The sequence below is a fragment of the Stenella coeruleoalba genome, assembly GCF_951394435.1.
Source record: "Stenella coeruleoalba genome assembly, chromosome: 3".
NCBI lineage: Eukaryota > Metazoa > Chordata > Mammalia > Artiodactyla > Delphinidae > Stenella > Stenella coeruleoalba.
Window position 1 is genome coordinate 56,892,870 of NC_137148.1, and position 27,109 is coordinate 56,919,978.

General features: G+C 37.4%; 1 protein-coding gene across 1 annotated transcript in view; it reads left to right on the forward strand.

Annotated features, from left to right (window-relative positions):
- Positions 1-1,136: 1,136 nt before the first annotated feature.
- FCHO2 (FCH and mu domain containing endocytic adaptor 2) overlaps positions 1,137-27,109 on the forward strand; it is a 113,554-nt gene continuing 87,581 nt past the window's right edge. The window contains exons 1-2 of the mRNA XM_079915687.1: positions 1,137-1,189; positions 16,778-16,869. Coding sequence (XP_079771813.1) covers positions 1,157-1,189; positions 16,778-16,869 — 125 coding nt within the window. The 5' untranslated portion in view covers positions 1,137-1,156. The remainder of the gene's footprint in view (positions 1,190-16,777; positions 16,870-27,109) is intronic.

Consider the following 27,109-nt stretch of genomic DNA (forward strand, 5'->3'; position numbering starts at 1 on the left):
ATAATCTGCCATGAAGAAACAGTGGTACAGTGTTCACCGTGTTTGAAGTCACAAGACCCGAGGAGGTGTGATGTGCATGGGCAGTTTAAGCTACACTAAATCTATTTGTCGGTCTTGGCTTCAAGAACTGCATATTTTGGACCTAAATGATCTGGTTTAATTTTTGCCCCTTAACCTCTGGAAAGTAAGGCGTGGGAAGGGGATTTAGTGTCTCTGTTATGCCGAGGCGTGTTTGAACTTGTTTCTTTTTCCAAAATGTACAAGTTGCTAGGAGAACCATGGATTTATATGAACAAGTCCTGCAAGAGACTTAACAACAACAAAAAAAGGCAAAACTGGCTGAGTTAGGGAAATTCGTTGGTTTCGGGTCACGTTCCTGCTGTCGGCAGTCCCGGCTGGTTTGCTCCGGGCGTGCTAGAGGTCAGCGGCCTCCGCCGAGGACTTGCTGCCTGGGTCTCGCGCAGCTCCCAGGGCTCTCAGGCGACAGGGCGTTTCCTCCTTTTCCGGCCTCGGAAAGTTTTGTTTTGGTTCTTAATTCCCTATCAAGGAAAGGCACCCTGTTGACCATTTCTCAGCGTCTCCTCATGTTGGCTAGAGGCCAAGTTTCCCCCATTCCAGCTTGCACCGACTTTGGGAACCTTCGAGATACTCGAAAGCTCAGGAAGCGAGTCTTGGCGAGGAGGAATAGAGGGGGCAGCCTGGCTGTGGGTTCCACTGTTCCTGGCCGGCCCCTCTCTTCGCTCCGTCCCTCAGCCAGTACCCATCGCACCGCGAAGGGTGCGAACAGTCTCCCGGGTGACTGCTCCGGTGCGGCGTTCTCCACCGTTCCCAAGAAAATACTCTTTCTCAGACGAGCCCGCGCTGGAGGGGGAAGGACCGGACTAAGACCCGGCAATGGGGCCCGAGGCGCATGCGCAACCCAGCCTAGGCGTTTGAGTGTTCGCTCCGCAGCGGCGGCCGCTAGGTGGCGCATGCGTCCTGGAGGGTGCGGGCCGGCCTCTGGGAAGAAGGCGACGGCGGCGGCGGCGGCGGCGGCGGCGGCTGCGGCGGCGGCGGCAGCCGCGGCGGCGAAAGGCGGGGGCGCCGTGGGGGCCGGGCCAGTGTTTACGGAGCGGCGGGAGGGCGCGGACGCGGAACCCAGCGCGGCGGCGGCAGGATGGTCATGGCGCATTTCGTTGAGAATTTTTGGGTAAGAGAAGGATGTTGGACATTGTGTGGGTTTCGGAGTCGGAGGGTTTCTGCGCCTGACCTCGGCCTGCGTGCGCTTCGGGCGGCGGCGGCGGCGGCGGCGGCGGCGGCGGCGGCGGCGGCGGCTCCGCGGGCAGGGCCGGCGTCCTCCGACCGCCGCCTGCTGCGTCCCGCCTGGATGAAACCCGTCGGGCGATTCGCTGGCTTGCCGCCCTTGCGGGGGGCGGGGGCTGTCAGCGCGGCCCCTCAGCCCGCGGTGGGGACGCCGAGGGGCCGCCCGCCGCCCGCGCTGGGACAAAGCGCCGGATGGGGCGGGAGACGGCACCCGGCCCCGCCGGAGACTCCGGGCGCCGGGCGCGCTCCGCGGCTCGGACGCGGACGACGGGCCCGCGGCGCGGCCGCCCCCAGCTGCGCGCTGCCGGCGAGTGCGGGTTGGAGCCGGGCGGAGGGGCTCCCCTCATTCCCACCCCGCAGGCCCCCATCTTAGCCCTTTGGCCCCCCACCATTTCCCCACGAATTCCCGGGCGGGCTTGGGCTGGATCAGCACTTCCTCTCGGCCTCGCAGCTCGGCTCGTTGGTCTGCGCCCAGGACTTTGCCTCTGGGCCTGTTCACAAAGCGTTTAAAAGTTGAATTTAATGGAACTGGATTCCTTGGGCTTAAATGCGCCGATACGTCTCCCTGTTCTCCGTGCTCCTTCCCCTTCCTCATTCTTTCCACACCCTTCTTTTAACTCAGTATTAGCGTTAGGTGGTTCTCTGAGAATGAGTTCCCAGTCTCCCTGTGGAGTGTTTTTCTGCAGTTATTGTTTGCTGTAATGGGAAGCACAGTTCAGCCATGTACATGAAAGTAGTATGTGTACTCAGGTATCTCAGGAATCCCATTTTATGGCTTGACAGTTGCGAGTGCCACAATTCCATTTTAGTTAAGACGTAGAAATATTTAAAGTGGTACTCTTAAAGTGAATAAAGTATGTCTTAAGTTCTTAATTTCTGAGTGTTTCAAGCATGGTCCTGCTTAGTATTGAAATCAGTTCATAGTTATTTGTTTTGAATGTTCCTTGTTTTCCACAATCGACATAAATACTAGACGTTAGGGTGTTTTTTTTTCCCTTTTTTAGGAGATTTATTGAGGTACAATTCACCTGCCGTATAATACACCCATTTAAGTTAACCATTCAAGGATTTTTCATCTGTTCATAGAATTGTGCAAATGTCACCACGCTTTTAGAACAATTTCATCATCTCAGGAAGAATACCAGTGTTCATAAGCAATCACTCTACATTTCCTTTTTGCCTCAGTCCTAGGCAACTAATCTGTAGATTTCTGCCTATGTAGATTTGTCTGTTCTGGACATAATCATATAAATGGGTTCATACATGTGGTCCTTTGTGACTGGCTTCTTTTACTTAGCATGTTTCCAAGGTTCATCCAGGGTGTAGCATGCAGTACTTAATTCCATTTTATGGCCAAATAGTGTTCCATTGCATGTGTGGGTGTGTGGGTGTGTCTCTGTATCTATCTATCTCACATTGTATTTATCCATACATCAGTGGTAGACATTTGGTTGGTTGTGCTTTTTGGCTATCATGAATAATGCTGCTATGAACATTTCTGTACAAGTTTTTATGTGGATATATGTCTTAATTTCTTCTGGGAATGGGATTGCTGGGTCATATGGTAACTCTGTTGAATGTTTTGAGGAAGGGCCAAACATTTTCCAAAGTGGTTGCACCATTTTACAATCCCGTTAGCAATGTCTGAGGTTTCCAGTTTTTCCACGTGCTGGACAACACTTGTTATCTTTTTTATTGTAGCGTTGGGTGTGAAGTAATATCTCATTGTGGTTTTGATTTACAATACATGATTTTGTAAGTATTTTCTCCCATTCTGTGGGTTGTCTTTTTCACTCTTTTGATGGTATTATTTGAAGCACAGAAGTTTTAAATTTTGATAAAGTCCAATTTGTCTAATTTTTCTGTTGTCACGTATGCTTTTGTTGTCATATCTAAGAAGTCTTTCCTAACCCAGGATCACAAAGGTTTACTTCTATGTTATTTCTATGGATTTTATATATAGTTTTAGTTCTTACATTTAGGCTTATGATCCATTTGAAGTTAATTTTTGTGTACGGTGCTGGAAGAGGTACAGCTTCGTTTTTTGCCTGTGGGTCTAGTTGTCCCAGCACTATTTGTTGAAAAGGCTCTTCTTTTTCCATTGGATAGTTTTGGCACTCCTTTCAAAAATCAGTTGACGATAGATGTATGAGTTTATTTCTGGATTTTCATTGGTATCCCATCATCTATCCTTATGCTAATACCACACTGTTTCGATTACTGTAGCTTTGTAGTAAGTTTGGAATGGGGAAGTGCAAGTGCTCCAACTTTGTTCTTCTTTTTCAAGATTATTTTGGCTCTCCTGGGTCCCTTGATTTTCCATATGAATTTTATATTTAGCCTATTGATTTTAGACTTCAGGTTTTACAATGGCAATTTGTAAAACTTCTATAAGGATTACTTAAAATTTGGTGTTGTTAGAATGTTTTGTATTTTTTTTTTAATTAATTTATGGGTGCGTTGGGTCTTAGTTGCCGCAGGTGGGCTTTCTCTAGTTGCGGTGAGTGGGAGCTACTCTTTGTTGCAGTGCTCAGGCTCTAGACTTCAGTAGTTGTGGCACATGGGCTCCGTAGTTGTGGGTCGCAGGCTCTAGAGCACAGGCTCAGTAGTTGTGGCACATGGGCTTAGTTGTTCCGTGGCATGTGAGATCTTCCAGGACCAGGGCTTGAACCCGTGTCGCCTGCATTGGCAGGTGGATTCTTAACCACTGCACCACCAGGGAAGTCCTGTTTTGTATTTTTGGATGCGTGAATGTGTTTTTGAAATTTGCTAACTTAATTCAAAATTGCACGTTAACATTTTAAGGTTATCTTTTGTTTTGTGTTCATTGAGTTTTGAACATAGCCTTTTTTGATGTTTTGGCTATTTTATGAATAATGCTTTATGAACATTTTTTGCAGGTTTTTGTGTGCCCCTTGTTTTCCCTCTTAGTAGAGGCATGGAAATAAATTTGGTTATCTGAAATCTAGAGAGAATCCCAAGTCTAGTTTGTGTTTTAGTGTTTGCCTTCACTTCCAATATTGAGTACAAATAGTTAAAATATACTGCATTTTATTTTACTTCCTGGTTGGGGACGAAGGCTCTAAATTGGATCTTAAAAAGCTCCAAAGGAGGACTAAATGAATTAGGAAACCCTGGGAACTAAATAACTTCTCAGAATTTGTTAGCTGTCTATTTAAGACAACTTAAAAATTTACCTATTTCTGAATCATTTATAAAAAATTTCTTAAAGAATTTGTAATATTAATTTCACTTTTCTCCCCTAATATTTAAAGTGGCACTGTCAAAACAAAATAAAACTTGTCAAAGTGAGGTAACGGGAACCTTTAAAATTTTAGGTTTCTAACCAAACAAGCTGTTAATTGTTTTTTTCCCTACATATAAAAAGACAGATCTTTTTGTTGTGGCATTTTATTAGAGGAAAATTTGAATCATTCAAACTCTCTTCAAGTTATTTTGAAAGCAGCACATCCTGCCTGTTTCTTTATAGCTTTCTTAAAGTAAAACTATATGCTACATTACAAATTCCTTTACCTAATACTATACTTTGAAGAAAAAAAAATATCCCGAACTTCCTACACAGCAGGTGTTTTGTTGCTGATAAGTCAGTTTTTGCCACAAAGTATAGTGTCACAAAGATAATCAAGTTTAAAATGTTTTTCTTTCTATTAAAATTGGACAGCAAAAATAATGTTGATAACAGAAATCCACAGTTACCTTTAATATATAAGAACAGTTAGTCCTTCAAAAGATTATTTAACTTCAAAAAGGTATTGACAAATATTGCACTGAAGAAATTTCTCCATCTGCTGCTTCTTTCTCAAAGAGTCAAGTACTAGTTTATAATACTCTTGATTATATATGTCAGCCTTACAGTATAGTGATTAAAATGGCTCTATATATTTTTATATAAGTCCAAATTATTTAATTCAAGAGTTAAAAAGTTTTTTTTAAGGAATGGATTTCATAGCGATAATTACTTAAGGGGAGAAAACAAGTGAGCACAGCATACCTGATTTAAATACCTTATAAGCCTCATTTTACATAGTAATCCCAGTCTATATAAGATATAAAGTATTCCCCCAAAGACACCAGGTATTCTTTAGCATACATCACATTGTAATGAAGTGACATTTTTAGTTAGGTGACTTTTTCCAAAGATCTCCATTCAGCACATCAAGAATGAATGAATAATTATCTTCAGTATTTTTGTTCTGAAGTTTTTCCTTATTTCTTTTTAAAAAAATTTTTTTTTCTGATTAACCAGTACAGAAGTCTCATACCATTTATCTATTGATTTCAGTGGTATTGTCATGCTTTACTTTTAAATAAATTCAGAGCACTAGGTTATACAGTTCTCTCTTGGTATCCTTGGGAGATTGGTTCCAGGACCAATACCAAAATCTACATGATGCCCAAGTCCCTTATATAAGAGGCATAATACCGTATATCCAAAATTTGATCTGTCATTACATGGATAAACTGGGAGGATTAAAATGTTTTTAAAAATCTGGAGTTGCTATTAATAGGACTTTGGAATGCAAAACGTTATTATATTTTTGCTTGGTTATTTAGTCGAAATTTAGTATCCTACATGAGAGACTAACAGCCCCCCCCACACACATATTCTTTGGGGTTATTTATCCATATGAAAATTTTAAAATATACATCTTTAAAAAATTAGTTGAGGCAACCATAGAAACCCAGAATATAGACTTTTTATTACTTGAAATTTCCAAATATTGTAGTTTGGGGTACCTGCTTAGGATCTGATCCCATCAGATGATACACTAAAATTTTTAAAGTGTGTAGGTTTGTATATTTACATATATACAGTAATTAACAAATTTGCAAAATTTACGTGGTTTAGTATTTAAAAGGTACAAAAGGGAATGTAGTATAAAATCTCCCTTTTATCCACCCATCAAGATCTCTCAAAAGGTAATCACTGTTACCAATTTCTTATGTAGCTTTCCAGAAATAACCTCTATATATACAAGCAAATAACATACATGTTAAAATGTGTTATTGTATAACTGTAAGCCAGTTAGCCATGCCCAAACTATTTTCAACTGCAACAAGCTATGAAAATTCAAACTACAGATTCATCTAACTTGGTTCAAATAGACTTGACAGGTAGATATTATAAAACTATAGTATTTAATTTACTTCTTTATTTTAAAATTTTATTTTTGACTGCATTGGGTCTTTGTTGCTGTACTCAGGCTTTCTCTAGTTGTGGTGAGCGGGGGCTACTCTTCGTTGCGGTGTGCAGGCTTCTCATCGCGGTGGCTTCTCGTTGCGGAGCATGGGCTCCAGGCACGCGGGCTTCAGTAGTTGTGGCTCGTGGGCTCAGTAGTTGTGGCTCGCAGGCTCTAGAGCGCAGGCTCAGTAGTTGTGGCACACAGGCTTAGTTGCTCCGTGGCATATGGGATCTTCCCAGACCAGGGCTTGAACCTGTGTCCTCTGCATTGACAGGTGGATTCTTAACCACTGCGCCACCAGGGAAGCCGAAAATTATAGTATTTTAGATGGAACTAAATGTTATTGTCAGGCTGTTAGGTTTTTTTTGGGGGGGGGGCGGTGGAAGGGTGCTTTTGTTTGTTTTTGCCTTAATCATTGAAATTGAGAAATTGATGCTGATTTAGTGTGCATAAGTTTAATTTAGGGGAAGGATTTTATAGGACTGATATGGAGTGATAAAAATTTGCTGTCTGGGTTCTTTTCCAGCCCTACAGACGAAATCCTAAAGGTTCTAATCCTTTCAGAGCTACTTAAATTATTTTGGCAAACGCATGGGAGAAGACTATGCTTTGTGTCATCCTGCACTTTTGATTACCATAAGCCCTTTGGAAATACATATATATGTATATATTTTTTTGCGGTACGCGGGCCTCTCACTGTTGTGGTCTCTCCCGTTGCGGAGCACAGGCTCCGGACGCGCAGGCTCAGCGGCCATGGCTCACGGGCCTAGCATGTGGGATCTTCCCGGACCAGGGCATGAACCCGTGTCCCCTGCACCGGCAGGCGACTCTCAACCACTGCGCCACCAGGGAGGCCTCCGGAAATACATATTTTATACACACATACACACACATATTTTGGAAGGAGTTTTTTGAGTCACGGGATATCTCCTGAGATTATCCACATCTTGATTTTATAATTCTCAAACAATTAACAGAAGCACCCTAAGAAGTCTGTATACAAATATAATGGCATGGAGACATACAGAAAAAGGAATAAAGGCTTGGCTTTCAATTTATCTAGTGTGGAAAAATGAAAAGATATTTGAATTGGAAGAATTTTAGTAGGAATCTGGTCCAGAGAGATAAGCAAAAATTGGTCAGATGTGAGGGAAAACAAAAGCAAAACAGTAATGGAGACCTGTAATTACAGTTGACCCTTGAACAATGTGAGGGTTAGGGGTGCCGACCCCTGTGCAGTTGAAGATCAGAGTATAACTTATAGTTATTATAGTTGGCCCTTCCTATCCGTGGTTCCCCCATAACTGCGATTCCACATCTGCGGATTTAAGTAGTACTGTAGTATTTACTGTTGGAAAAAATCCACGTGTAAGTGGACCTGCGCAGTTCAAACCTATGTTGCTCAAGGGTCAGCTGTCTGTCTATTGGTAAAGAGGCTAGAGAATGTTGCTGGAATGGCCAGAGGCAGAGAGGATTAAATTGGGAAGTGATTAGTGAACTGTGTGATGAAGTTGAGGTACACAATTCCCTCATTTCCATCATGCACATGCTCCTTAGTGGAATTGCAGGAGTAAAATTATGGAAGATATGACAAGCATGTTTGTTTGACTTTAGGGATAAGATAGGAAGGTATGATGTAAGTAAAGCAAATTGGTGGTGCTGGGGCCTTAAATAAGAAGTGTTAGTTTTTAGTTGGTTGAAATAACAGCCAGTGAAGATGTTTTCCTTTTTTATTTATAACTTATTATGTGCTCGTTAAAACACATAAGAAAATAAAAATTACCTAAAGCCTTTTACTCTGTCCTCTAAGATTTTCTTTGGAAGTGTAAAATTCAAAACAGGTTCTACTATATAGTTCTGTATCTTGGTAATTTCAAATGATATTAACATCAAAACATTTTTCTCATGTGATTAAGTATTCTCTGAAAATATTTTCAGTATAGGTTTCGTGGAATGGATAAGATGTAATTTTTTTATAGCATTCCCCTTTTGGACATTTAGGTTACTTGCAGTTTTTGTTTTTTTCCATTTATGAATTATGAGGACTGGAGATTTAAGTGTTAAGGTGAACAGAATGTCAGATTAAGAAGGTAGCCTTGTGTGTCTTTCCAAGCATAGATTGAAAAGTTTTTGAGAAAGCTGAAATTGTTGTTTTATTTTATTTTTCATTTTGAAAGTAATGAAAACTACATTTATTTACAGAATATTACAGAAAATTTGCAAGATAAAAAATTAGCTCAAAACTATTTGCTTCTGCTATTTTTGTTGTGTCTATATGGTATCTTTTTAGATGGCTTGAAGGGTTTAACTAATTGGAAGAGCTGAGTTGTAATTTAAAAGATTAGGGAGGAGTATTTGAGGGGTGAGAAAATGATTTTTTTTAAGTAATAATATTTGTTTCCTTCACTCAGTCGACAGATGTGTTTGAGTCACCTTTGTTCCGACTGCTGAGCAATGTTCATTCTAGGTTTTAATCACTGTTTTCTGCTTTAGCAATATCTTGCCAAGAGTTCTGAAGAATAGTTTTAGTGATCTTGTGTGAAAATTTTAATACATAAATAGAACATTGATTAGAAGAGATTATAACTTGTGGTTGAATGTCCTGTTTGCCTGTAGAAAAACTGTGTGCATGTATTTTATTCTTTTCTTCCTAGCAGTTTTCAAGGCAGAAATAGACCTGGAGGGCTGTCATTGCATATTTGTTGAATTCCTATCAAAATGTCTAGAAGATTCTTCACTAGAGGGGCCATTCTTCAAAGCAAAAAAATATCTCCAGAATTAGTTAAATGTTTCATCATGTTTTTTCAGAGAAGGCAGGATAAAGTGAGATTACATCAAACACATATTAATGGTATATTTTACAGTGACTTGTCCAAGGTTACCTAATAAATGTCAGTAAGAGCTAGAGTAAAAGGAAAATGTAGAGAGGTAGGAAATGATGATATTTATTTATTTATTTTTGAGGCAGTTTAGAGTTGAGAGGAAGCTTAGGCATGTTACTGCTATTCACATGATAGTACCTCCTGACCCTTCTTTTCTCCTTCCAAAAAAAATTTTTTTTGATTAAAAAGGAAACGAGGTAAAATCAACGTTTTAATGAATAGCCTGATTATACAGTGTACACACTTAATCTTTTGCCTGTTTTTCTAGTTCTCGGACTTATCAAAAGTGAAGAATATCCATGTTTTTAATTTTAGTGTTGGTTTTACTGTTGCTCTTAAAAGGTCTTTGAAGGAGAAGTTTCAAAGCCTTAATTAAAATCTATGGGATTTATAGTTTTGTGCTTTTACACTATTACTTTCTGTGGCTCTCTAAAACCCAGATATGTTAACAGTTCCATTTTCTTTAAAATAGGAATTTCATAGCATTGTTAATAGAGGAGTGCATTTTTTTCTTCAAGTGGAAATATTTTGATTGTATTTTATGTCTATTAAAATTTTTTTAAAGTATAAAGTTATAAGATCAACCAGAAAAAGATGTTTTGAGTTACCAAAATAGATTTGATGACTTAAACTTTTTAACTTGAAATTTCAAGGATATCTCACTTGTCGACTCTATATTAGACCAGAAAAAAATCTGTACATTATTAGTGACTTGGTGACCTTACTTATAACTTAGTTATCTTTTCAGCTAAATTTCACTTTAATTGATAATTTAGATGCAAAACAATATGCATAACATGATCTCATTTTCATATTAAGCAGTAAAATATTTCTATATGTATGCAAAAAGGAATCTGGACTGATATACATCAAACTGTTAATTGCAGTCATCTTACTTCAATTAGAGTATTTAGGGGACACAAAGGTACTAAGTTTGTGTTCTCTTAAAGGACCTGTATGATTCTGGATTTCCATCTTTAAAGGATGATAAAACTTTTTTTTTTCCACTTCATATTAGGAATTATTAAAAAGATTTTTACACCTGTTTATATTGGATTATAACAAGATTTTATTTAGCTCAAGTCACATTCGGGAAGCTTTGTATGGAAATGCTACCTCTTTGCAAAGTGCCTTGAGATTGCCAGAGAAAAGATCCTGTCTTGGTGTAAACCTTCATTGTAATTGTCCACCTTGGGTCAGCAGTGGTGTTAGTAGCTGTTTTTGTCAGTTAATACTGAAAATTTCCCTGCTAGAATTTATTGATTAAAAATATTATTTATTTAACTTTTTTGACAACTTTATTGAAATATATTTTGTGAACCATACAGTTCATCATTTAAAGTGTATAGTTTAGTGGTTTTGGCAATGTTCACAGATACGTGGAAACCATCATCACAGTCAGTCTTAAATTACCTCAAAAATTTTCATTACCTCAAAAAGAAATCCCATACCTTTTATCACCCCATGTCTCACCTTCACCCCACCTCAAGCAATACACTAATCTACTTTCTGTTTCTATAGATTTCTCTATTCTGGACTTGAATAGGAGGGGAATCATATAGTATGTGGTCTTTTGTGACTGGCTTCTTTCTCTTAGCATAATGTTTTTAAGGTTCATCAATATTATAGCATGTATCAATATTTCATTTTTTGTTTTCTTTTTTATAAATTTATTTTATTTTATTTTTGGCTGCGTTGGGTCTTCATTGCTGCGCGCGGGCTTTCTCTAGTTGCGGTGAGCAGGGGCTACTCTTTATTGTGGTGCGCTGGCTTCTCATTGCGGTGGTTTCTCGTTGCGGAGCACGGGCTCTAGGCGCGTGGGCTTCAGTAGTTGTGGCACGCGGGCTCTAGAGCGCAGGCTCAGTAGTTGTGGCACACGGGCTTAGTTGCTCCGCGGCATGTGGGATCTTCCTGGACCAGGCTCGAACCCGAATGTTTCATTTCTTTTATGGCTGAGTAAATTCCAGTGCATGGGTATATCACATTGCTTATCCATTTGTTAGTTGATGGACATTTGGGTTGTTTTCACCTTTATTATGAATAATGCTGCTATAAACATTAGTGTACTGATTTTTTTGTGGACATACGTAATTTCTTACATGTTGATTAATGAATAAGCTAGCTGAAAATAAGCTCATTACTGATGAGTAAATACCTACTCTTAAAAATCTAGCTATTCAGGTTTGGATTTCTTTTTGGTGTTCTAAAATTGATTGCAGTGATGGTGGCACAAGTCTGTAAATATGCTAACATTTTTTGCCTTGTACACTTTAAATGGCCAAATTGTATGGTGTGTGAATTATATCTCAATAAAATTGTTATTAAAAAGAATACGGCTTCCCTGGTGGCGCAGTGGTTTGAGAGTCCGCCTGCCGATGCAGGGGACACGGGTTTGTGCCCCGGTCCGGGAAGATCCCACATGCCGCAGAGTGGCTGGGCCCGTGAGCCATGGCCGCTGAGCCTGCGTGTCGGGAGCCTGTGCTCCTCAACGGGAGAGGCCACAACAGTGTGAGGCCCGCGTACCGCCAAAAAAAAAAAAAGAATAAAAATTTGATCAGTAGAAGAAAAAATATTGGCCGTTGATAAGATTTTATATCAACAATTGTAGTGTACTTGGGAGAAAATTGCATTTTACAACTGCTTGTCAGTATAGCTTTTAGCTTTGTTACTCCTGTATTAAAGACTTGACCTGTTTATTATTTTTTTTATTAGAAAGTTAACCTATGCTCTGAAATGAAATTATTCCATTTTCCAGAGATAATTTGCTGTTAATAGTTTGCTATATATGCCTTCAGATTCTGTTTGTATGCATATATGCAACCTGTTATTTTTTCAATGGAAATGAAATTTTACGTATACTGTTTCATACCATGCTTTAAAACAAAATTTATTGAAGCACATTTTACATATCATAAAATCTACCCAATTTAAGTGTACAATTCGTTGATTTTTAGTAACTTTACCGAGTGGTGCAGCAATCATTAATTTTAGAACATGATCATCCTCCCAATAATTAGATCCCTCATGTCCATTGACAGTTAATGCTCTTTTCTACCCTCAGCTCTAGGTGGCCACTAATCCACTTTCTTTCTCTATAGATTTGCCTGTTCTGAACATTTCGTATAAATGGAATCATACAATATACGGTCTCTTGTGTCTGGCTTCTTTCAGTTAGTCAAGTTTTTATGAGGTTAATCCATAAAGTCATATGTGTCTGTTTTTTCCTGTTTATTGCTGATTTGTATTCCATTGTGTGGATCTACCTCATTTTGTTTCTCCATTCATCAGTTTGGGACATTTAGGTTGCTCCCAACATTAGATTATTTTTGGCTTATATGAATAATTACAACTTGCTCTTTTTCTCACTGACATTATGTGTATCTGGGCAGATTTAAGAAATTAATACTTAAAAATGTACTGCAATTTTTTTTTACTGCAGTTAAAAAACACTATATGTATTTCATTGTAGGATATACTATCATTTGTTTAACCAGTAATGTTAATGGCTGTTTCTGAGTTCTGTTTTTTCACAATTATAAACAGTACTGCAGTGCATATTTTTCCACATTTATCTTTGTATGTGTGTTTTTGTGGTATAGATTTCTAAAAGTGGAATTGCTGGATTAAAGGGTGTGCACATTTACAGTTTTAGTAAAATATTGAAGACCAGAAAACATCTTTAGCTATAATTCTTTTTGATAATAAAACTCTGTCATCAACTTACTTGTACATTTGTGTATTTTAGTTAGCCAAGAAAAAGCAAGTTCTGCTTGCTTGAGTTAACAGAATATGTTAAGAAAAAAAATTTTTTGTGTTGAAAATGATAAACTTGTGGTCACCAAAGGGGAAAGGTGTGTGTGTGGGGGGGATAAATTAGGAGTTTGGGATTAACATACACACACTACTATATATAAAATAGATAATCAACAGGGACCTACTGTATAGCCCAGAGAACTCTACTCAATATTCCGAAATAATCTATACAGGAAAAGAATCTGAAAAAGAATGGGTATAGTTATATGTATAATTGAACCACTTTTCTGTACACCTGAAACTAACACAACATTGTAAATCAACTATACCCCAATATAAAATAAAAATTAAATTAAAAAAAGAGAAAATGATAGGAACATATCCACTTCAAGGTCAAGGGTGATAAAATGGATATGTAATTCAGAAATTTTACTGTTATTTTACTTGTCTTTGAATTAGACTAAAAACATTGATGGCTATTAAAAAATTAATAGAACCTACATGGGGGTACTTTTAGTTAAAAAAACCTGGGTAATCGCACATGGTGACAGAAATATGAGTTAAGATTGCCAGTTTCAGGAGTGGTCTTCCCCATTTCCCCAGAATTTCCATTTTTTTTTCAGGTGAAGACACTGAAGCCACTTGTCTCCTACTGTATTTTTTGACATATGTATGTATTTTGACATATGTATGTATGTATGTATATGTGTGTATTTAATACACTGTCATCTCTTATGCAAAGCTGTAAAGTAAGTTTTTGACAAGGTGACAATAGGCCTGGGTTCTTGGTATTTGACTTTGAAGTTTTTTCTTTTTAAAGATACATGTATATTTGTGTGTGTGTGTGTGTGTGTATGTGTGTGTGTATGTGGAGAGAGAGAGCTATTTGAAGTATTACAATTTTTTTTTAGTTTGTGCCAGAGAAAAAGTTAATGATCAATAAATGTTTGTGTTAATAGATTTATGAAATTAAGAAAACAGTGCCTAGAATCAGGCGTATTACATTTTTTAGAACTCAGTAAATGGATGAATACCCAAATAGGAAGAAATGACACATGGATTTGTAATCATGCAGCGTGTTTATGTGTAGTCGTTAGTGCCTCTTGAAGCAGACCTTTTCAGCTTCACATCCTCATTGGTATTTTTCCTTCTCTTTCCAAGTGAAGACCTGAGGGATGGAATAGCTAGTACTGTTTCCTAAGGTATATTATATTACTGTTACTGTAATAATATTGTTATATTGAATGGGAAAGAAATTAATAAATCTCATTTCCTCTCTTGGTAATTTCAAGTAATATGCTATTTGCATATCTGAACTTCCCAAATAAAGAGCTTACTTTTTGAGAACTTCTTAATAAGAACCTAGATTTCTGAATGTAATTTAACCATTGTTTTTTGGCTGTGGTTGCGCGGCTTGCGGGATCTTAGTTCTCCAACCAGGGATCCAGCCTGGGCCCCTTGCAGTGGAAACGTGGAGTCCTAACCACTGGACCGCCAGGGAATTCCCCCCCCCCCGCCCTTTTTTTTTAAACCTTTCCTTGATTGATTAATGTTTACAGTACTGTAACAGTGAAACAAAATGCTCAGGACCTTATTGCCCTAGTTACTAGATGATCTCCAAGTTTTCTTGTTTTCTTTTAAAAAGAGAGATGGTAAATATTATTTCTTCTAATAGTCTGTGTGCTTGTGTGAATAGCCCTTGAGTACCAGCTCATTTCTAATTTGAATATGCATGATGAATATGCATAATACACATTGGGAACCCAGGTAACCTGGCTTGTTAGAATTATGTGCAAATGAAGACTGGTAGTTGTCAGGGGAGAACTTTGGGGACTGAGAGCTCCAGGCTTTGGATTTTATAGTTTTAGATTTCAGATTTGTTTTTTTCAGGGTTCATGACTATGTTATGGGAGTTGGTGGATAGTTTGATTATTTGTAGTTTCTTTATTATATTCAAGTAATGGAATGGATCCCTTGGAGGATTCAGGCCCTTGATTATTTTGTCTATAAATTTACTAATCTGCATGAAGATGTTATTTTTGCTTGCTATAGACTAGTGTTAATGGTTATTTCAGAGAATATTATTTTGACTGGAATAAATTTGCATGAAAAACCCAGAGAAAGTAAATAACTAAAGTTAGATCACAGATTTTTTCTTTATTTTAAACATGAAAAATTGTAGAAGCCAAATGGATGTGTTTAGATTTATAGGAGACTGTAGTTTTATTTTATATTCTTTTTTTTTAAAATTTATTTATTTTTGGCTGTGTTGGGTCTTCGTTGCTGCGCGCGGACTTTCTCTAGTTGCGGCGAGCAGGGTCTACTCTTCGTTGCGGTGCACGGGCTTCTCATTGCAGTGGCTTCTCTCATTGTGGAGCACGGGCTCTAGGCGCACGGGCTTCAGTAGTTGCGGCATGCGGGCTCAGTAGTTGTGGCTCACGGGCTCTAGAGCACAGGCTCAGTAGTTGTGGCACACGAGCTTAGTTGCTCCGCGGCATGTGGGATCTTCCTGGACCCGGGATCGAACCCGTGTCCCCTGCATTGGCAGGCGGATTCTCAACCACTGCGCCACCGGGGAAGCCCTATTTTATATTCTTGATAAATGGAAATGGATGTTCAAATGCTAGGGATATTATTTGTATTATTACAAATATGATGTTTTAATTCATTGTATGTATAACAGTCTAATTACTTGCTATATTAGCTGACAGGTTTATTAGGGATCACTTCAGCTTAGCGGGAAGTTCCTATAATATGTTTCCTGTTTTTGGTGGACTGTGGAAAATTAAGTTTCAGTTTGCATAACACTTGCTTACGGCATTGCTTTCTGTTTCCAACAAATATATTCAATTCTTCATTATTGTCACTGAAGAAAAATAAAAACTGCTAACTGCAAAAAGAGTTGTTGAGCTTAGTTTATAAATAGTCTTTCATTTCACGTATAAAATTGATATTTCTGATGTTTTCTGTGTTATGACTTGCTAATTTAGCTTTATATTGGATTAAATGGCATTAGGATTTTCTAGGGTTGTATAGTAGTCTAGTTGTGTTAATTTCCCATTAGTTGAGGACTAGCCAATAGACTGTTACTGCTCTTTTATTAAAATTTTATCTCCTTTCTCACATCTCAAGTTGTTTAAGTTTATTGAAAGACTTAGATTAGTGATTATAAAGTGTTTTGTGGTATTTAGTGCTTATGTGATTAGTAAATTCTGTCTTGACTCAGAAGTCAAGATTCAGTTATTTTAAAGTACAGACTCTGAGTTAAATAATCAGGAATCTCTCAATGCAGGTTAAAGGAATTGACATGGGATTTGGTAATGTATTTTAAAAGGTCCATGTTTATCTTTTCTAAATTATGCTGCATTTATTAAAAATTCAGATGAATTTCATTAATATATCTTTATGAGTGATTATAGAATGTATATGTGTGTATTGTGTGTATATGTGTATATAATATATTGTAAACTGTATCAAAGCATACAGTATTCCTTTGATACAGTTTAAAGTTATACAGTTAGAGCAACAATGGTTAAATTAAGGAAAAACAGCTCATTTGAGCATTAGAATTGCATGTTAGTTATTCTTAAGTCATTTTGATCTCTTTGTTAAACTAAAAATCTTTTTAAATTTTAGGGGGAAAAAAATAGTGGCTTTGATGTCCTTTACCATAATATGAAATATGGACAGATATCGACAAAAGAACTAGCAGATTTTGTAAGAGAAAGGTATGTATTTTTTAATAAGTCATTTAACAATTCATTATCAAGATAAATTTCAGAATATAAATAATTGAGAAAATTTTAGTTGGATTTAGATAAAAGTAATCAGTTACACTTTTAAAAAGTATACTATAGTTATACTTTAAAGTAGTGGTTCTCTGTCATCTACACACTGAGGACTAAATAGTGGCTGTCAGTGGTATTGATAAACTGATTTGCAAATCACTGCTTGAAAATATTATCTATATATTTTTCATTGAATATGCTAGCAAGGTGATACAGTAGAAAAACTGAGGAATTTTGTAGGATAAGATATTACCATTTCTCTAAACAAATATGTCGCTAAACAAACTTTTCAAATAATTTGAAAAGACTGTTTTCTGAACTTGTAGTTTAATTATGTATTATTATAACTTTTATATTTAAAAAGTCCTAAGTACATGTTTTTAAATTGTGCAAATTTAGAAACATAATTTTTTATTACTCTTAGAATACAATAGTCAATTACCAACTATTAAAATCAGTATAATTTTTTTTGAATTCTATTTTTTTTATACAGCAAGCTCTTATTAGTTATTATTTTATATATATTAGTGTATATATGTCAGTCCTAATCTCCCAATTCATTGCACCACCACCACCCTGCTTTCCCCCCTTGGTGTCCATATGTTTGTTCTCTACATCTGTGTCTCTGTTTCTGCCTTGCAAAGCAGTTCATCTGTACAGTTTTTTCTAGATTCCACATATATGCGTTAATATATGATAAAATCAGTATAATTTGATTTGATTAAGGCTATTTTGTGGCTGGACCCACTTGGTAATTTTTATGTGAACACATTTAAAATCTTTACGTTGCTAACATAGGGATACTTTGCCTTTAGATACAGTACTTCATTCATTTATTTTTTCAATATATATCCCATGTCTGCTGTGTGCCAGGCACTTGTCTGGATTTTGGGGTTAAAGAGGCAGCTTCTGCTTCATGGAGTTTGTCAGCTGGTAGGAATTGGGGAACAAACTATTCCATGTTTAGACAAATCCTCTTTGACTTCCATCTTTCTACTGGAGTTAAAAGGGGGACCATAAAGCCCTAAGTGCTATGGATAAAGTTGTCCCTCACTGGCTCACTTTTTATCACTAGCCAATAGTAAAAGTAAAAGGAGAGACTCTAGTACTCTGCATCTCCCGGCACATCCCCTAGCCTCCTTCTCCCCCAATACTTACATCACTACTATAATTATCTACCTTGAGACCAACAGAGCAGTGGTAATTATGCTTTTTAGCCCTATTTATGTCAGTTAAGAAGTCCAGGACTCCTGGGTCATCCCTTCTTTGCTCAGAATCTGACCCCTTAATGATTCTGTGGGCAGTGAGACACCTCCTTTCACTCCCCCTTCCCTACTTTATTTTTCTTCATAGCACTTAACAACTACCAGATACAAGTGATATTTTACTTATTTATTTGTCTGTCTGTTTCTCCCCACTAGACTGTAAACCCCACAAGGTCAGGGATTTTCTTTTTTTGTCTTTTTTGCTTATTGTTCATTCTCCTGCACTTAGGATAGAGCTCAGCCCTTAGAAGGCCCTCAGTAAAGATTTTTTGATAGAATGAATTTCTAACATCACTGTCCTGATCCAAGCTATCATTATTGTTGCCTGGACTGCAGCAGTAGCACCTAACTGGCCTATCTACATTCATTCTTGTTTTCCTGCAACTTATTCTCTGTACTGTAATTGGAGTGTTTTTTGTTTTCTTCAAACTACAGATCAGTTTGTTACTCCTTGTTTAAACCATTTCAGAAGCTTCCTATTGCTCTTAAGACAGAACTGTGTGGTCTGATCCCAAATTGCCTTTCAAGCTTTAGCTCACACTAGACTCCTCTTTATTCAGACTCCTTTTTCCTCTCCAGAGACATTGGCTATTTTATTGGCAGGCTTTTTTTCAGTCCAGATTTTGTACATGCTTAGTCCTTGTTTGTACATGCTGACCTTACGAGGTCAGCAGTGTGCTCACTTTTCCACGGATGCCTTTCCTAATCTCTCTGACTAGGTCAAAATCACTTATTGTAATCTCTCTCAACATCATATATCTCTTTGTAGTATTTATAAAATGTTGTAATACTCATTTTTGTTATTTGTTATTGTTTCTGTTCCTTATAGAGGAACAGTATACAAAATTCTGTTGTATCCAGTGCCTAGCACAGAGCCTGGCACAATCGGATACTCATATTTCTTGAAGGAGTGAATGATAAAGAAAGGAAGAAAAGATAGATATAAGCATATGCTATGCACTAAGGACTTTGCATACATTATCTCATTTAACTGTCAAAACTCTAAGTCCTATTTTATAGATAAGAAAATTGGGACCCAGAAATGTTAAATAACTTCTTAACTTAGTCATTCAGACTTTCTTTCTCTCATATCCTCATCCTCTCCTCCCCACTTCCATGCTCCCTTCATTTCTCCTCCCTTTCTCCTTTGCTCCTTTCTTTCTTCCCTCCCTACAGCTTTATTGAGGTATAATTGACACACAATATGCTGCACATATTTAAAGTGTACATTTTCATACATTTTGACATATGCATGCACTCATGACCATCACCACAATCAAGATAGTGAACATATTCATCTCTCCTTTGTAATACCTTCCTTCTGTTCCCCCCCCCCATCCATAAGCAACTACTCATCTGCTTTCGACACTTTGGTTAGTTTGCATTTTCTAGAATTTTATGTAAATAGAGTCATATAGGATATACTTGGTTGTCCAGTGCTTTCACTCAGTATAATTATTTTGAGATTGGTCCATGTTGTTGCATGTATCAGTAATTCATTCTTTTTTGTTATTGAGTAATATTCCATTTATGGATATATTGTAATTTATCTGAAGGAAGTTAGTTGTATCTGTTTTTTGAACTTTGTAATGAGTGTATCAATTTAATCATAGAGTAGATATTTTTTCTGACTCCTGTTACTCAGCACTTTTGTGAGATTCGTGTTGAATTTAGTATAATTTACTTACAATGCTGTTTAATATTAAATTATGTAAATTTACTAAATGTATTTATCTACTATTGTTGACAGACATTTGGGATGTTACCAGTTTTTTTACTGTTACAAGTAATACTGCTTTGAATATTCTTGCACACGTGTCTCAGTATACACATATTTAGATTAGTGATTTACCCTGGAGTAGAATTGCCAGGTCTTAGAGCATGTGTATGTTCAACTCTAGTAGTTAATGCCAAAGAATTTTCCAAGGTGGTTGTACCAGTTTACACCAGCAGCAGCCTTGTTGGAGGGTTCCAGTTGCTGCATGTCCTCATCAACACTTGGTTTTGTCTGTCCTTTAATTTGAGCCATTCTGTTAAGTAGTACTCTCTCATTGTGGTTTTAATTTGTGTTTCCCTGATGAATAATGAGATTGAACATCCTTTCATATTGCATCTTTTCTTTTATGGCCATTTGCGTCTTTTCTTTGCATCTTTCCTTTTTGCATCTTTTCTTTTATGAAAAGATGGCCATTTGCATCTTTTCTTTTATGAAGTATCTCTTCATCTTTTGCCTATTTTTCTGGTTTTTTTCTTCCTTTAAAAAATAAGTTGAAGGAATTCTTTATATATTCTAGATAAAAGCAGTTTGTAAGTTATGTGTTGCAAATTTATGTAAATGAGTTTGAGTTTTATATGTCGTCTAGCAGCCTGGTGATTCTTGTTTATTCTGTTAATTTTATTTATCTGTACATTCTTTTGGATTTTCTGTGTGTGTAATCATCTTGTGAAAATGACAGTTTAATCTCTCCCTTTTTAATACCCTTTTATACCTTTTATTTCTTTTTCTTATTGCCCTGGCAAATACCTCCAGTGTAATGCTGAATAGAAATGGTGATGATAGGCATCCTTATCTTGTTCCCAGTCTCACATTTCACTCTTAAATATTTATTCTAGTTTTTTTCCCTGCTATTTATCAGATTATGGAAATTCTACATACTATTTTGGTAAGGCTTTTGTTTTCCTTTCTAAAAAAATCATGAATGGATGTTTTCTTTCTTTTGTTTTCTTTTGTTAGTCTGAATTACGTTGAATTTTGAATGTTAAACTAACTTCCCTTTCCTGGTATAAACCAAACTTTGTGGAGATGTATTATTGTTTTTATACATTAGTAGAACAGTTTGCTACTATTTTATTTCTTATGTTTGCATCTGTATTTATCAGTGAGATTGGCCTGAAAATTTCCTTTCTCTAAATATCCTTCTTACGTTTTACTAATCAAGGTTTGTTGGCTTCATTAAAAGGGGTTGGGGAGTATACCCTATTTTTGTATTCTCTGGAAAAATTTGTGGGAGATTATAGTTTCTTCCTTATGTGTTTTATAGAATTTGCTGGTAAATCCATCTGGGCTTGAAACTGTCTTTGTAGGAAGGTTTTAAATCACATATTTAATTTTTTAAATAGTTACAGGACTATTCAGATATTGCAGCTCTTCTGTGAGTTTGATAAGTTATATTTTAAGGAGTTTTCCTATCTCATGTAAATTTTCAAATTTATTGCCAAAAAGTTATTCTTAATATTCTTCAATGAAGTTTTAAAAATGTCTACAGGATCTGTACTGACATCCCACTTTATTCCTGATATTGGTTATTTGTGCCTTCTCCCTTTTTTCATGATCAGTCTCATTTGATGTTTGTTTGTTTGTTTTTTTTGGTACGTGGGCCTCTCACTGTTGTGGCCTCTCCCGTTGCGGAGCACAGGCTCAGGACGCGCAGGCTCAGTGGCCATGGCTCACGGGTCCAGCCGCTCTGCGGTATGTGGGATCTTCCCGGACCGGGGCACGAACCCGTGTCCCCTGCATTGGCAGGCGGACTCTCAACCACTGCGCCACCAGGGAAGCCCTGTTGTTTTTAATAGTGTGTACAAAGAACCAATTATGGACTTTGTCTCTTTTTATATATTTATATTCTGTTTCATTAACTTCTTTATTTCCTTCAACTTTGTGTTCAGTTTTCTGTTCTTTAAATTTGGGGGGATGGATGCTTAACTTAATGATTTTCAACTTTTTTTCTTTTCTGACATACTCATTTAACTCTATAAATTTCTCTCAAGCATAGCTTTTGTTCTACTCCACTAGTTTTGAGACATAGGATTTTCATTATACTTTGTTTAAATTTTTAAAGTTTCATTGTGTTTTCTTTCTTGCCTCTGTGGGTTATTTAGAAGTGCATTTCTTAATTTCGAAATATGTGTTGATTTGTAAAGGTATATTCTTCCTGTTGATTTCAAGCTTAATTACATTGTGATTAGAGAACATACCTGTATGATTTCAATGTTTGGAAATTTGTTGACACTTGGTTTATGGACCAGGGTAGAGTCAGTTTACTAAATATCTCTATGTACCTGAAAATATTTTGTATCCGTTGGGTATTGAGTTCTATATGTATTTATTATGGTAAGTTTGTGAATTCTGTTGTTTAATTCTAATATATCCTCACTGGTTTTTGTTTTTTAATCCTCATTTTATCAGTTCCTGAAAGAGCTGTTTTGAAAATCTTTCATATTGATTGTGAATGTTCATCCATGTAGTACTGCCAATTTTTGCTTTATATATTTGGGGCCATGTTAGTAGATGGATAGAAATTTAGAACTATGACATCTTCAGGTGATTTGAACTTTTTTTCTTTCATTCATTATGCAGTGTCCTTTTATGTCTCTAGCAGTGTTTTTGCCTTGAAGTCTTCTTTGTTGTTATTAAAGTGTCATCTGTTTGCTTTTGGTTAGTGTTTGCATTTTTTTCCTTAGCTGTGTTTTTGTGGTGTAGATATGTTTCTCTCTTGTTTTTAAAGCCATTTTCAAAATCTATATTGTTTAACTGGAGCATTTAGTCCTTTACATACAGTATATTTGCAGATATATTTGGGTTCAAATTCGTTGTGTCAGAGGTTGTCAAACTTTTTGTGTAAAGCCTTTGTGTGTGGTCTGGTCTCTGTTGCAACTATTCAGCTCTGTTCTTTTAGTACAAAAGCAGCTGTAACCAACACGTAAATAAATGAGCATGGATGTATTCTAATCTTTATTTATGAAGACAAACAATTGGCTAGATTTGCTGACGGTGCTGCAGTTTGCTAACCCCTTTAGTATTTTTTTTCTATTTATCCTACTTGTTTTATATTTTGTCCTCCTCTTTCTTGCCTTTTGGCCTTAAAAAGTTTTCTTTTATTCTATTAATTTTTTTTCTTCTATCACCTTAGAAGTAACAGCCTCATTCTTTTAGTAGTTATCCTAGAGATTATAACATATTTCCTTGATGTATTAATTTCTAATAATAATTGGTACTTTTATCATCTTCCTGAAAATGCAGGAACCTGAGAACACTACCACCTCCTGACTTACATGCTTTATATGCCATTTGTGTGTGTGTGTGTTTAACTTTTTACTCTGGAAATTAAACGTTTTCTATTTTTAAAACAGTTTTTATTGTGGAAATTACACATATATGCCATTTTTGTTGTGTGTTTCTTTAGCTTTTTATTTGAAAAATTTCAAACTTAGCCAAAAAAATAGAGAAAGTATTACAAACCACTAAGTAATGAACTATAATATAGTTTCAACAGTTTTTAGTATTTTGACAGTCTTGTTTGAAACAGTTCCCTGACATCAAATTATTGCATCCATAGATACTTATGTATGTGTTTTTTGTTTTTTTTTTTTAAATGTGCAGCTTGATCCTATGGACAGGTCTGTAGGCCAGAGTTTCTTTTTTTCTTTTTCTTTTTTGGCTGTGTTGGGTCTTCGTTGCTGCACGTGGGCTTTCTCTAGTTGCGGCAAGTGGGGGCTACTCTTCATTGCAGTGCGTGGGCTTCTCTTGTTGCGGAGCACGGGCTCTAGGTGCATGGGCTTCAGTAGTTGCAGCACGTGGGTTCAGTAGTCGTGGCTCGGCTCTAGACCACAGACTCAGTAGTTGTGGCGCACGGGCTTCGTTGCTCCACGCCATGTGGAATCCTCCCAGACCAGGGATCAAACCCGTGTCCCCTGCATTGGCAGGTGGATTCTTAACCACTGCGCCACTAGGGAAGTCCCTATGTATGTATTTCTAACAGCTAATGACTTAGAAGACGATAATATTACCCATCTAACAAAATTAATGGTAATCAAAAAATATTTTTAGTATCTAACCTAGTTGATCTTTTTTTAAAATTAATTTTTTTTGGCTGCGTTGGATGTTCATTGCTCTGCGTGGGCTCTCTCTAGTTGTGGTGAGCGGGGTCTACTCTTTGTTGCGGTGTGCAGGCTTCTCATTGCAGTGGCTTCTCTTGTTGCAGAGCACGTGCTCTAGGTACACAGGCTTCAGTGGCACGCAGGCTCAGTAGTTGTGGCTTGTGGGCTCTAGAGCACAGGTTCAGTAGTTGTGGCGCAAGGGCTTAGTTGCTCCGCGGTATGTTGAATCTTCCCGAAGCAGGGATCAAACCCATGTCCCCTGCACTGGCAGGCGGGTTCTTAACCACTGTGCCACCAGGCAAGTCCTTATATAGTTATTTTTTAGATTTATTAAAATTATTTACTTTTTCTCTGATATTTTGTCCTGGATCATTTTTCTTCTCTTTAAAAAACTTCTTTTAATATTCCTTAATGTGGATTTTCTGGTGATGAATTCTCAATTTTTGTTAGTCTGATCATATCTTTAATTTATATTTATTTTAAAAACTTTTTATTATGGACACTTTCAAACATATATAAAACTTACTCAAAAGTTAGGAACTTAATATAATGAACTTCCATGTTGCAATCACTGAGCTTCAACATTGTCAAATCATGGCCAGGCTTGTTCCATCCATTCCATACCACTACTCTTTTTCTTTTAATCATTTTTTAAAAAATTTATTTATTTTATTTATTTTTGGCTGTGTTGGGTCTTCATTGCCGCGCACGGGCTTTCTCTAGTTATGGCAAGCGGGGGCTACTCTTCGTTGCGGCACGCGGGCTTCTCATTGCAGTGGCTTCTCTTGTTGTGGAGCATGGGCTCTAGGTGCGCAGACTTCAGCAGTTGGCGGTGCATAGGCTCAGTAGTTGTGGCTTGCAGGCTCTGGAGCGCAGGCTCGGTAGTTGTGGCACATGGGCTTAGTTTCTCCGTGGCATGTGGGATCTTCCCGGACCAGGGCTCGAACCCGTGTCCCCTGCATTGGCAGGCGGATTCTTAACCACTGCGCCACCAGGGAAGTCCCATACCACTACTCTTGAATAGTTATAAAGTGGATCTCAGATTCAGAAACATTGCATTTCATCCATTAGCATTTCATTTGTGTCTGTGAAAGATAAGGGCTGTTTAAAAAACATAGCTGCAGTATGTTACCTTATCTAAAAATGTAGTATTAATTCCTAATATCACCAGATATCCAGTCAGTGCTCACTTTTTCTCAATTGCCATATACACACGATACACATAATTGATTTCCTCTAATCAAGATCCCAGCAAGAGTTATACACTATGTTTGATGGATGTGATTTTTGAGTCTCTTAATCTGTAGTTCTCCTCACTCCTTCCTTACTTTATTTTTTTGTTTAAGAAACCAAATTATTTGTTCTATAGAGGGTCCCAAATCCTGGAACATGCTAATTGCATATTCATAGTTTTATTTAACATTTTCCTTTACTCCTATATTTCTTATAAATTTTTATTTGAATGTAGTAACTAGATCAAATTCAGTTCAATATTTTGACAAGAATACTTCATCAGCGATGGTGTGTACTTTCATCAGAGGCGTATAGTATCTGGTTATATCTCTTTTGTGATGTTAGTAGCCATTGACGCTCATCACCTAGATCTGTTATTTTATTAGGGGTTTACTTTCGTTTATATTTTTGCTGGGTATGGAATTCTAGTTGGTAGGTTTCTTTTAAAGTCATTTTTTTGGAGCAGTTTTAGGTTTACAACAAAATTGAGAGGAAGGTACAGAGATTTTCCATATGTCCCCTGCCCCCAGACACGCATAGCCTCCCCCATTATCAACATTACTCACCAGAATGGTACCTTTTTTTTTTTTTAACCAAGGATGAACCTGCATTGATACATCCTAATCACCCAAAATCCATCGTTTACCTTGGGGTTCACTCTTGGTGTTATACATTCTATGGGTTGGTCAAATGTATGATGACATATATCCATCATTATAATATTTTGCAGAGTATTTTCACAGCCCTAGAATCGTCTGTGCTCTGTTTTTATGTCTCCATAGTTTTGCCTTTTCCAGAATGTCATATGTAGTTGATCCTTAAATAGCACAGGGGTTAGGGGTGCCAACCCTCTATGCAGTCGAATATCTGTATATAACTTTACAGTGGGCACTTCATATCTGCTGTTCTGTATCCGTGGATTCAACCAACTGTGGACCATTTAGTACTGTAGTATGTATTTGTTGAAAAAAAATCTGTGTATAAGTGGACCCGCACAGTTCAAACCCATGTTGTTCAAAGGTCAGCCTTAGTTGGAATCATACAGTATGTAATAGCATTTTCAGGTTGGTTTCTTTCACTTAGTAATATGCTGAATAATATTCTGTTGTCTGGATATGAATTATTTATCCATCATCTATCCATTCATCTACTGAAGGACATCTTGGTTGCTTTTGAGTTTTGGCAGTTATGAATAAAGCTGCTATAAACATACTTGTGCGTGTTTTTGTGTGAACATAAGTTTTCAACTCCTCTGAGTATATAGGAAAGAACACAATTCCTAGATTGTAGTTTACGAATAAGTTTAGTTTTGTAAGAAACTGTGAAACAGTCTTCCAAAGTGGCTTCCAAAATATCACTTTGCATTCTCACCAGCAATGAATGAGAATTTCTGTTGGTCCACATCCTTGCTGGTATTTGGTGTTGTCAGTGTTCCACACTTTGGCCATTCTAATAGGTATGTAGTGGTATCTTGTTTTAATTTACATTTCCCTGATGACATATGATGTGGAGCATCTTTTCATATGCTTATCTGTCATTGGTATATCGTCTTTGGTGAGGTGTCAAAGTTTTGGGCCCATTTTTTGTTTGTTTGTTTTTTTGCGGTACGCGGGCCTCTCAGTGTTGTGGCCTCTCCCGTTGTGGAGCACAGGCTCCGGATGCGCAGGCTCCGTGGCCATGGCTCACGGGCCCAGCCGCTCTGCGGCATGTGGGATCTTCCCGGACCGGGGTGCGAACCCTTGTCCCCTGCATCGGCAGGCGAATTCTCAACCACTGTGCCACCAGGGAAGCCCTGGCCCTTTTTT